Consider the following 13,350-nt stretch of genomic DNA (forward strand, 5'->3'; position numbering starts at 1 on the left):
AATTCTGGCTCTGTCCCTTCCATATCTTCAGGAAGACCCCACTATCTTAATATTATTGCCTCAGCCCTGATTTTCCATGGAGTCAATCTTCTTCAACAAATCTCTCTTCTGAATATCCCAACCCATAAATGAATCTTCAATTTGAACCATTCTTTCCTAATACTGGTCCACTTGATCTTTACATTCAATAAAAGCTTCTTCAATTTTCTTAAATTTATCTTGAACATTATCCGCTGCTTGCAAACATTTAATAACATCCATTTTCACTGTAGCAACGTCTTCACAAATCATTTTCACTTTCATAGCATCAAATTGATCATAAATTTGGACAAAACCTGCATTCATTTGAACAGTCATATTTTCCATCTGCTTTGCAATATCTTCCAATGTAGGATGTTCAGCTTCCTTTGCCACTACTGTCTTCTATTTAACGGAAGGAAAAATAGATTTTAAACTCTGAGAAACTTGAGTTGCTTGGGGCCTACCTTCCATCATACTGGCTACAGCCATTCATTGCATGTCCTTCATCTCCTAAAAATACAGGACTTTCCTCTTCTTCCTCTTCACCTGCAGTGGGTGTGGACCCTCGTCCACGCCAGGCTGACTTTATCAGCGCGGCGCGGCCCATTGCCAGACGAGGATTCTGCGCATGCATGGATCTTCGCATGTCCGTCACACCCGCTGCATGTGAGCGAGTGTCCTCCCACACATTGCTGCGTGCAGTCGAGCAGCCAGCCACACACAGCTAATCGCATTTGCTGTCAAACATTGCACTGCGCGCATCTCAGCAGTGCGCCGTTGCCTGTGTACATTCTCATCTGGGTCCAAAACGGGATTTGAGACGCCCGCGCCATCTTGTGGGATCGAACTCAAGGAGGGTGCCAGCGTCACATTAATCTTGCCCAACAAGGTTCTTTGAGACTTGGGTACAGCTCCAATTGATTCCTGAGGCCCCTTCTGGAAGGTAGGCCCATGTTCTTCAGCACTTTCTGCTCACTTTAAAGGTAACTTCCTCACTGGTTGACCTTTAGTTTTCTTCATTTCCACTTCTTTCTGAGGTTAAACAACTTCTGAAAACTTTATTTAAAAAAAAATAAATAAAAATTTTCCAAGCTATGAAATTTGGGCATTAAATAATTCTTACTCTGTGTCGAGCGCGTCGAAAGAATCAAAGGCTTGTTGATCCAAACCAAGGCTTTCATTAACTAGAAGACTGGAGCGTATCACATGTAGGTTGACCAGTCCAGAATGACCTGGTCTGGCGAGCAGCAACACTTTAAGACCTGCCAGTAGGCATGGCTATGCTCTTAGCCAATCACAGTCATCTTACACTACAATCTGTACATATACACATTGGTGCCAGAATCTGTATTATCACATTCACCCCTTCTTTGAGAACTGACCCCGGGGTGGAAGGATGTCTGTAAAAAGAAAAAAAAAGGGCCAGGTGGAGGGTAGGGGCTGTACCAGTCAGGGGCCTGACCATCCGGCATGACTGCCGTGGAGCTGGGATTGGGGTCGCTGGAGTCATGTCGCCGGCAGGCTCGTTGGGTGCGGCCTCTGCTTCGCTCAATTCCACAACGGCATTGTCGACAGTCTGGCCTGAGCTGGTGGGGTGGTGCTGGTCCCTCTGTTCAAGCACTTGACCTGGGGGGAAAGGATTTTGGGGAGGTTGGGTGGTAAGCACTGCTGGGCTGATCCGGTTTGGGCTAGGTTCCTTACCGAGACTGTATCATCCCGCCCGTCCAGGTACTCAATGTAGGCATAATGTGGGTTCGCATGGAGCAGAGTCACTTGGTCAACCAAGGCATTGCAGGAGGACCGGCCCGAGAACCGTGAGCCATGGCGGTATGGTTGTTCCCAATTCGGATTTCCTCGGGAAAGAACATCCTTTCAATGGGGGTGGCATTGGTCACAATGCATAGGAGGGAGTGGATGGAGTGTAGGGCACTGGTGAGCACGTCCTGCCAGCGAGAGGTGGGGAGACCTTTGGACCGGAGGGCAAGCGTAACCACTTTCCAGACCGTGGCATTCTCTCTTTCGACCTGCCCATTACTGTGTGGGTTATAGCTGGTGGTCCTGCTTGAAGCAATACCATGCTCCAGAACGTACTGCCGCAGCTCTGCGCTCATAAATGAGGACCACCTGTAACTGTGGATGTAACTGGGGTACCCGAAGATGGCAAAGATGCTGTGCAGGGTCACTATGACTGAGGAGGCGGTCATGTCCGAGAAGGGCACAGTGAACGGGAAGTGGGAGTACTCGTCAATGGCCGTAAGGATGTAGGTATTACAGTTGGTCGACGGTAGGGGCCCTTTGAAGTCCACGCTGAGACGCTTAAAGGGGCGGTGGGCTTTGATGACGTGGGTGTTCTCCAGATGAAAGAAGTGGGGCTTGCACTTGGCGCACACCGGGCAGGCTCAGGTCATGGAGCGAATCTCCTCGACCATGTAGGGCAGGTTGCGAGATTTGACGAAGTGCGCGAACCTAGTGATCCCTGGATGACAGCTCCTCATGGAGTTTCTGTTGCCTGTCCAGTTGTATGTTGGTGCAAGTCCCCCTGGAGAGCACATCTGGTGGGTCGTTGAATTTACCAGGCCGATACAGTATGTCATAATTAAAGGTGGAGAGTTTGATTCTCCACCTGGTGATTTTGTCATTCTTGATCTTGCCTCTCTGGGTATTGCTAAACATGAAGGAGACCGCGCGTTGGTCGGTCAGCAGTGAAAAGCACTTGCCAGTTAGGTAGTGTCTCCAATGACGTACTGCTTCTACTATGGCCTGGGCCTCCTTCTCGACAGAGGAGTTTCAGCTCTCAGGACCCTGGAGGGTTCTGGAGAAGAAGGCTACTGGCCGGCCGGCCTGGTTCAAAGTGGCTGCCAGTGCAAAGTCGGATGCATCGCTCTCAACTTGGAATGGGATGGACTCGTCGATGGCATGCAGCGTTGCAGCAGCGATGTCCGATTTGATGCGGTCAAAGGCCGCTCTGGCTTCGGTTGACGGGGAAGGAGGTGGTTTTGATGAGTGGTCATGCCTTGTCGATATAGTAGGAGAAAAAGCCAAGCCAGCATCTAAGTGCCTTCTGGGTGTGGTGGGGCAAGTCCATGAGAGGACGCATGCGGTCAGCGTCTGGCATTACTACCTCGTTCTCCACCACACAACCTAGAATTGTGAGCTGAGTGGTCCGGAAAACACACTTGTTGAAATTGTAGGTCAAGTTCAGCCAAATTGTAGTCTGAAAAAATTTTTCAAGGTTGGCATCATGATCCTGCATGTTATGGCTGCAGATGATGACGTTGTCCAGATACGGGAAGGTCGCTGTTGGCCTGTTCTGGTCCACCGTCCAGTTAATTTTCCACTGGAAGACCATGACGCCATTCGTGACCCCAAAGGGTACCCTGAGGAATTGATACTGCCGCCCATTCTCTTCGAAGGCCATGAAAGGTTGGTCTTCTCGGCAGATCAGGAGCTGGTGATAGGCCGAATGTAAGTCAGTGATGGAGAACGCGTGGTGTTGGGGGATCTGATTCACCACATCGGTGATCTGTGGAAGGGGGTACGCATCCAGAAGCATGAAGCAGTTGATTGTCTGGTTGTAGTCAACCACCATCTGTGGTTTCTCCCCGTTATTAACAACCACCACCTGGGCCCTCCAGGGACTCTAGCTAGGTTCGATAATGCCCTCGTCCAGCAGTCTGCGCACCTCGCTTGTGATAAATTTCCTGTGTTTATAACTATTTTGCCGACTTTTGGTGGCCACAGGCATCCAGCCAGGGGTAAGGTTTGTGAAGAGTGCTGGCGGAGCAACTCGGAGGGTGGAGAGGCTACAGGTGAGGCCCCGGGGCATGGGGGTGGGTGGCTCGGGCTGCCGCTGGCAGGAAGCTTCCGGGGTAGAGTGGTTATAGACAGAGTGGAGCGTGAGGCCCTCCAAAGTGCAGGGAAACAGTTCGAAATTGGCACTGAAAGTCCAGTCCCAGCAGTACAGGGGCACACAGTTGGGGAAGGACTAATAGTTTGAAGTCTGTGAACGTGATGCTCTGGACTTTCAGGGTCATCACGCAATACCCCTTTACCCCGGACGAGTGCGATCTGGTCGCCAATTAAATCCTCTGGGCAGTGGGGAGAATAGCCAGTCTGCAATGGTGGGCCAGGTCTGGGCGGATAAAACTGTCAGTTGACCCCGAGTCAAATAAGCAATTGGTACAGTGTCCATGCACTTTAATCAGTTCCATTGCTTTTGTGAGGGGATGGCGGTGTCCTGGTCTAGGGTTACTGATGCAGTAACTTGTATGGGGAGAGTGGAGTCAACATGTGCGTGGTGACGTCACAGAAACAGTCGGGCCGGAGCAGTCAGCGTCGAGGAGTTGGTGCTGCTGCCTGCAGCCTGCTGGGGGTGTCGGCCAGCCAATGGTAAGTGCTGGGGTTTGCTGCTTGCTGTCGGCGATAATAAATTGTAGAGTGCGTTGAAAGAATCAGAGGCTTGTTGATCCAAACCAAGGCTTGTATTAACTAGAAGACTGGAGCATATCACATGTAGGTCGACCAGTCCAGAATAACCTGCTCTGGCTAGGAGCAACCCTTTAAGACCAGTAGGCGTGGCTACGCTCTCAGCCAATCACAGTCATCCTACACTACCATTTGTACATATACACATTGGTGATAGAATCTGTACTATCACACTCTGAAAAAAAGATCTGCTCATATTCAGCATTCTTTTCACTTTGTTAATTACTGCTCTGTATTGCGATTAGACATACAGTATGTTATTTCCATTAATAATGAAGTATCTGAATAATTTCAGAGGTGTTGATTATGATTTTTTTTTCCTCTCTCTCTATAGAGGCTTTAATGTTAAATTTCCCAACAATTTGACAAATGTTTTTTTTTGTCACTTTAAGTTTAGAGTGTGTTGTTTGCCATTTCTTAATATGCTGTAATTTTGACCAATATTCATTCAATATTCATTCATTGGGATTTGCCTTTGGTTCATTTCACTGTATACCCCACATGAAACCAATGAAACTCTATTGGAAATCAATGGGTTTTTTTGTACCCTTGAGCCAATTAATTATTTTTTCCAAGTGGGAATATAGTAAGACGATTGAGACTTATCGTACAGGAGATTGCAAATGCTGGATTCTGGAGCAATAAACAATTTGCTAGAGGAGCTCAGTGGGCAAGCAACAGAGTGGGAGGTTTTTTCGACTGAAAGGTCAACAATTCTGATCTCCCATTGATGCTGCTTAACCTGCTGAGTTCCTCCAGCAAAGTATTTGTTGCTGGTGAATTTGTAGTTGCTTGTACCTTTTAAAATTTGATATGTAGGACTAGATGTTAATATCTCTTATAAGGGATATAAAAGGGAAACATTAGTCTGTTCACAATGCACAGTGAAGTCTCTCAAACACAATCCTATAAGGCTTTAAGCAATTGTGCAATGTTGTCTATGCTCTTTGCTTGGTGAAGTAAGACTATTTCTTTTTGAAGCTTATCTTCAGTGGGAGCATATTGCCAATATATTTTCAGAACATTTTAAAATATAACTACATGAGGAGCATGTACATTCAGTTCCGCATCCTTCTTTGACAATTTTAATGAATCTCAGTTCTGGCATCCCTCCCATGAAGTTGTCAAAGAACTTCTAATGTTTTATCACAATAGCTATAGTTTATAAATGAGAACAGCAAAGAAAAATCTCACTTCAGCCTAACCCAGTGGTTCCCAACCTTTTACTTTCCACTCAAATACCACTTTAATTATTCCCTATGCCATAAGTGTTCTGTAAGTAATTGCTTAAGGTGGTATGTGAGTAGGATGGGAAGGTTGAGAATCACTGCTCTAGACCTAATTATTACTGAAATATTTTGCTTGAGAAAAATTGTCATTGGCCCATTTCCTTTCGAGTTTTGAAACTGTGCACATAACGAATCAATTTGGAATGATTAAAACAGTGGTTTTCAAACTTTTTCTTTCCACCCACATACCACCTTAAGCAATCCCATATTAATCACAGAACACTTATGGCATAGGGGATACTTAAAGTGGTATGTGAGTGGAAAGTAAAAGGTTGGGAACCACTGGCCTAACCTATCCATGCAATGTACGTTAATCTCTTTTGCCTGAACTTGATCCATATCCCTCTATTACCTTCCTATCCATACCCCTGTCTGAATGCTTTTTAATGCTATGGTTGTGCCAAGCTCTACCATCTCCTCTGGCAGATGTTTCCATATATCTGTCAGCCTCTATGTTGAAAAACATCCCTCATAACAAGTGTGGCATGATTAGCATAGTGGTCAGTGTAACAGTTACAGTGCCAGCGACCCTGTTTGAATCTGTCTGAAAGGAGTTTCTACGTTCTCCCTGTGTCTGCATGGGTTTTCTCTGGGTACTCTGGTTTCCTCCCATCCTTCAAAATGTTTGTCAATTTGATGCAATTGGGTGTTGCAGGCTTGAGGACCGAAATGGCCTGTTACCATGCTGTATGAAATATATTTTTTAATTCCTTAAATATTTCCCCTCTCACTTGACATTATGTTCTCTGATTTTTTCACTCCCCTATCCTTGGAAAAAGACTGACTTTCATTCCTTATCTATGCCATTCATAATTTTATAAACTCATCTAATGTAAACCTCCCCCCCTCCCCCTCCCCCCCCCACAAGCCCCCGTGCTTCAGTGCGAACAATCCCAGTCTATCCAAACTTTCTTTGTTGCTAAAGCCCTCCCATTCAAGACCACATCCTGGTAATTCTCTTTAGTTCTCTCTTGTGCTACCACATCCTGTCAATAGTGCAGTGACCAGATTTGCACATATTATTCAAAGAGTGGTCTAGCCAATGACTTGTACAGCGACTACATGATGTCTCAACTCCTTTATTCAAGGCAAGCAAGCTAAGCTCCACCACAAGTCACTGTGTAATTGTGTCCCTGTCTGAATCCCTGTGAACCTCTTCTTTTTGTCTAGCAGTTTTTGTAAAGGTTGACTTTTCTTGAAACTCAGACTTTAGTTTCAGCTCCTCTGCCAAGTTCATGAAATTGAATTTGCTTTGAAGTTTCCCCATAATATTGATCAACATGGCTCCACTCCTTTGGGGTTAATTTGTGGAATGTAGAAACTTCCTACAGAAGAGTAATCCTTTTATCTTCATGTTTAAATCCATGTGATTTTAGTTTCTGAGTATGAATTTTGAGGCATGTCTGATGATAGTAGTGTTAGACTTGCTTAGCCATGTTATCAAAATATTCATGATCTAAACCAGAATAGTGTAAGAATAGTATACTGTAATCAAAGAAATAGATTCCACAGAAGTATTTGTGATGATAGCAAAAAGTAATCTGCTAGAGGAATTCAGTGGATCAAGCACTGCGAGAGGGAGCAAAAGGATTGTCGTTTCTAGTCTTGATGAAGGATTTCAACTGAAATGTTGATCATTCTTTTTCTCCCACTTCCATTTGACCTGCTAAGTTCCTTAGCAATTTTGTTTCATTCCAGACTCTAAGATCTATGGTCTTTTGTGATAGCATGGATAAAGCTGGCTCTTGCATTGAAAACAGAGTTGGAATAAATGGGACTTTTTCAAGTTGGGAGGATGTAACAAGTGGAGTACCTTAGGATTTGTTCTTAGTCCTCAATTATTTACTCAGGATGAGGGGTCAAATATGAGGATTTCAGTGGCTAAAAACACAAAGCTAGGTGGAAGGGTATGTTGGTGTGGAGAGAATATTGTGATCTTATAATGGAATTGAGTGATTGGGCAAAAACTTGGCAAGTGGAAAAATGTGAAGCCATGCACTACTGTAGAAGGAATCAAAAGGCAGATTTTTTTTAAATTAAATGGAAAAAGGCTTCACATGAGATCCAGTTGTTTCAGTGCACAAATCACAAAAAAGTTGACCTAAAGGAAACAGCATTTTGGTCTTTATTACAGAGGGATTGGGCATTAAATATAGGGAGATTTAGTTAGAATTATACAGGATGGTCCTATCAATTAAGGCGAAATAGCTTAGATCTGTCTGCTTCAGCATTCTGAAGAATGAGGAGCAGCTTTATTGAGACATGCAAGATCTTTAGGGGGTTGGACAGGGTAGATGTAGTGATGCTTTTACCAATGGGAAAGTCTCAAAGGGTCATAGTTTTGAGAAGCTAGTTAATTAAAACAGAGATGTAGAGACTTTGTTTTCTAAGGGTTTCTGAAATTCCTGGCCTGAGAAGATGTGGAGGGTAGATCATTAGAAGTACTTAAAATAAAAGTAGACCCATTTTTGAAAGATCAGGCAATTGAGGGCCATTACAAGTTAAAGCCTGTATTATCAGCCATGATCACACTGAATAGGAGTGCTTTCTTATGGGGCCAGGTAAACTACTCCTATTTTCTTTTGTTCTTTTGAAGTTATGTACAGTATCTTTCATCAACATCAAAGAGGATTTTTGTCACTATATTTATTCATTACTGTCATTTAGTGTTTAATGGTGAACATCTTCTCAGAATCTACTCCATTTCTTGTAGTTGCAGGAAAATTTCCTCAAGGTACATCAGCAGGTAATTATCAAAATTTCACTGGCTCATTTAATGTTGATCTTAAATAATTGTGAAAGTTATAATTCCGAAGGTGTTCCTATTTTGACAAATGTCACTTCTTTTACATTCAAGTGACTGCCCAAAAATTTAAATCATAATGATGCACAATTGTGTGTTTCTAACATTTTCCAGAAATTTCTATTAGTGATAACAAGTTACTTTAGTTTGATAAATTCCACTTGGAAGATAATTTGGGATTGCTGGGTAGGACACCATTTTTGGCTCCTTTTACAATGCAATTTAGATTCAATTTTGACCCATTTTAAATGGCATTATGAAATATTGTTAGGCATTGCAAGTGAAATGAAAACAGAAGTCCTGTTATGTTGTTTTCTAATTTGATGCTTTGTTTTGGCAAACTAAATATTCTTTTTCAAATGTATCTTAGATTGGAATCCTTTGGTAGAATTTGAAATTAACACTTCAGAGAGTCAAAGTCCATCGGGTAGGTTACTTCCATACTTTCCAAATGCCATTGGTGAATTTTTTAAACAGGTGTGATCAACAATACCTAAATATTATACTCCAATCCTGAGCTTTGAATATTTTCAAAGTTTAATTTCAAATTTATTGTCAAAGTACAGACATGACATTACATACAACCCTGAGATTCTTTTTTCTGCAGGCCGGACAGAATTTCTACTTGATATTACAAACTGTACTCAAGAGAAAGATACGTATATAAAAGAGAGGAATGTAAACAAATTGACTGTGCGAATACAGAAAAAAATTCAGTAATAAATAATGTGCAAAATAAGAATCCTCAAGTGAGTCGAGTGTATTGTTTAGGAGTCTGATGGTGGAGGGATAGCAATTGTTTCTAAACCTGATGATACTAGCCTTGTAGCACTTGTATACTTCTTTCCTGCATGGAAACTATCTGCAGTGGACCTACGGGCCAGGTAAAGAAGACCCAACTATGTGGACACGGGGGGCTACAGGTGAAACTGAGATGCCAGGCCCTGAGGCTTCTGCTACCTACCATCCTCCTGGCCAACGTACAATCCTTGGAGAACAAATTTGATTAATTCCAAGGCAGACTTCAACATCAATGAGTCATCATGAGCTTGATGTGCTTTACAGAAACCTGGATTAACTCAGACATTCCAGACATTGCACTGCAGCCCAAGGGCTACACCCTCCATTGCGCTAACCAAACATTGGTATCTGGAAAAACCAAAGGAGGCAGCATTTGTGTCATTGTCAATTTACTATGGTGCACAGACGTGACTGTCATGTCCCAGCTCTGTTTTCCTGAATTGGAACATCTGACAATCAAGTATCGCTTATTCTACCTGCCCAGGGAGTTCACTGCCAACATTCTGGTCACGGTATACATTCTGCCACAAGCTAACATCAGGTTGGGACTCGAGGGACGGCACTGTGATTAACAGCCATGTGACAGCACATCCTGATGTCTTCCCGATCATCATAGGGGACTTCAATCAGGCCAACCTGAAGAAGTCTCTGACCAACTACCACCAACACATTACTTGCGAGATCAGGGGAATCCACACATTAGGCCACTGCTACACCACCACGAAGAATGCATACTGAGCCATACCACAACCACACTTCGGCAAGTCTGATCACCTGGCTCTACTTCTACTCCTGGCATACAAGTAGAGACTGAGGACCACAGCACCAGTGGTGAATACACTGAAAGTATGATCAAGGGAGGCAGAGGAGTGTCTGCTTTGAATCGGTGGACTGAAAAATATTCAAGAACTAAATTAATATGCAAAAGGTGACACTAACTTCATCAAGACCTGCGTGGATGAGTGTGTACCTACGTGCACGTACCAGGTGTTCCCCAACTAGAAGCCCTGGATGAATCAGAATTCACAATCTGCTGAGGGCGAGAACAAGGGCATTTTAGCCCGGGGCTCAGGATCTTTACAAGTCCAGGTATGACCTGTGGAAGGCCATCTCTGAAAGAGAGTGGCAATTCCAGAGGAAACAAGAGATACAGGCAGATGCACGCCAGCTATGGCAGGGAGTGCAGGCCATTACTAACTACAAAGCAAGGACAAACACAATAGGTGGCGGTGATGCTTAATTACCTGATGAGCTGAATACCTTCTATGCCTGCTTTGTGAAGAAGAACCAAATAGTGCCTACTAGAATCCCTGAAAAGGCTGAGGACCCTGTGATATCTGTCTCTGAGGGCGATGTCAGAACATCATTCAAGAGGGTGAACCCTCGCAAAGCAACAGGGCCTGATGGTGTACCTGGCAGGGTACTGAAAACCTGCGCCAACCAACTAGCTGAGTATTCGCAGATATTTTTTAACCTCTCATTGTTGCAGTCCACGTACTTCAAAAGGGCATCAATTATCCCAGTACCAAAGAAGAATAGTGTGAGCTGCTTCAACGACTACTGCCCAGAAGCACTAACTTCTACTGGGATGAAATGCTTTGAGATGTTGGTCATGGCTGGAATTAACACGTACCTAGGCAAAGATCTTGATCTTCTTCCATTTGCCTATTGTCACAATCACTCCACAGCAGATGCAATATCGCTGACTCTTCACTCAGCTCTGGATCACCTCAAAAACAGCAATTCATTCATTGGGCTACTCTTCATCGACTAATGCTTAGCCTTCAATACCATTATTCTCTCACTGCTTATCAAGAAGTTACAAACTCTAGGCCTCTACCCCACTCTGCAACTGGATCCTTGACTTTCTCATTGGAAGACCACAATCAGTATGAATTGGAAACAATGTCTCTTTCTCACTGATTATCAACTCAGGTGTTCCTTAAGAATGCGTGTTAATCCCACTGCTCTACTCATCATACACCCATGACTGTGTGGCCAGGCATAATCCTAATGCCATCTACAAGTTTGCTGATGCCACCACAGTTATTGGCAGAATCACAAACAGCAATAAGGAAGCGTGCAGGAGGGAGATAGATCAGCTCGTTGATTGGTGTAACGACAACAACCTTGCACTCAATGTCAGCAAAACCAAGATCATTGTGGACTTTAGGAGGAAGTCAGAGGAACATGACCCATTGCTCATTGAAAGCTCAGTAGAGGAAAAGGTAAAGAACCTCAAATTCCTGGGTGTCAACATCCCCATGGAACTTTCCTGGGTGTCAACATCTCCACGGATCTGTCCTGGACCCTCCATGTGATGCAATCACAAAGAAGGCTCATCAGTGGCAGTGGCAAAAACTCTGAAAACCTTCTACAAGTGTACCATGGAGAGCATTCTGGCTGATTGCATCACTGCCTGGTATGGAGGCACCAACTCTCAGGACAAGAATAAACTCCAGAGGGTTGTTAACTTGATCTGCGACATCACAGGTACCAGACTTCACTCCATCGTGGACATCTACATAATGTGGTGTCTTAATAAAGCAACCTCTATCCTCAAATACCCTCACTATGTCCTCTTCACTCAGCTACCATTGGGAAAAAGGTACAGGAGCCTAAAGTCGAGCACTCAGTGACATAAAGACAGCTTCTTTCCTGCTGCCATCAGATTCCTGAATAGTCTTTGAACCAAAGACACTCCCTTTTTGTGCACTACTTTTTTAAATTCATAGTAATATTGTAAGATGGTTATGTATGTTTGCACCATGATGCTGGAGCAAAACACTGAATTTCATGACTTGTCCAATGCAATAAATTCTGATTCTGATTCCTGATGGTGGCAGCAGCAAGAACAAAGCCTGTCCAGGGTGGTGTAGATCTTTGAAGATTGCCACTGCTCTCTGACAATGGAAGATATTTGCCTGTGATGCCCTGGGTAGAAACCAGGGGTTTATCTAGGGTATGGCAGGCTTGGAATGTGCCCTGGGGAGTACCACAGAGCCACCATCCCCCCATCAGCATCAGCGGTGCCACCATTGCCCCCCCCCCCCCCCCCACCCCAGTCACCCTTCCTCATCCTCCTTACTCGTCCTCTTGTTCGCTCTCAGCTTATTCATTGCCAAATACAACATGGCGGACACCAAGGACAGTTTTTGCGAGACCTCTTGTTGACATTTATTTTGATGCATTGGCAGCCCTACCATAGATGCTATTTTGCGTAGATACACCTCTGGAAGAAACTGATTAATACATTCAGCCAGTGATTGTTTTTGTCAGATTTATTTCTTGGTTTATATTTTGCTTTAAATGATCAACTGATAAATGTAGTATCAACTTTAAAATATTCTGATATACTAAGTGTTTACATTTATTTGATAGCACATGTGCTCTTCGGTTAATTAATTAACATTATTTAAAAATGTTTGAGCTACTTTTTTTCCCATATTATTATCCAGAGGTCTCAATTCTTGAATTTTGCAGAATTGTTTGTTTTTCATTTCGTTAAAACATTTTTGTCACTTGGCTTTCAAATCCATTGCTGCAGAATCATGTAAATCATAATAAGAATGCAATTAGTGCATGCATTCCAATTGTTAAAATAGGAAAAAAAATGTATTCAAAGTAATAACTTTTCAAGCAAATTCTTTTGACTTTTTTTTATGCAGAAAGCACCAACATATTTGATGAGCTTGGCTGTCACAGGGTAAAATCTTGTGATATCTGTGGACTCAAGGATGTAAGTTGATTTAGTTTTAAACCTTGCCTTGTTTTTGCAATCCCATTTGTTGTGCTTTATAATACTGTACTTCTCTTTTCATCCCTTTAAGGAGGAAACAAAATGGAGAGTGATAGAACCTCACATTTCCAAGCATGATATACATTTTAGGTAAATAGTAACAAAAATCCATAATTATTATGAAATTTTAATTACTGTATTCCAAATTGACA

The 13,350-nt window shown here is 43.3% G+C and overlaps 1 protein-coding gene across 1 annotated transcript in view; it reads left to right on the plus strand.

Annotated features, from left to right (window-relative positions):
• The window catches only part of LOC138762391 (uncharacterized), a 307,807-nt gene that overhangs the window by 29,931 nt on the left and 264,526 nt on the right, over positions 1–13,350 (plus strand). Inside the window, exons 4-7 of the mRNA XM_069936157.1 lie at positions 8,509–8,541; positions 8,969–9,025; positions 13,068–13,138; positions 13,230–13,288. Of these exons, the coding sequence (XP_069792258.1) occupies positions 8,509–8,541; positions 8,969–9,025; positions 13,068–13,138; positions 13,230–13,288 (220 nt within the window). The remainder of the gene's footprint in view (positions 1–8,508; positions 8,542–8,968; positions 9,026–13,067; positions 13,139–13,229; positions 13,289–13,350) is intronic.

This window comes from Narcine bancroftii, chromosome 4 (genome assembly GCF_036971445.1).
Source record: "Narcine bancroftii isolate sNarBan1 chromosome 4, sNarBan1.hap1, whole genome shotgun sequence".
Classification (NCBI taxonomy): domain Eukaryota; kingdom Metazoa; phylum Chordata; class Chondrichthyes; order Torpediniformes; family Narcinidae; genus Narcine; species Narcine bancroftii.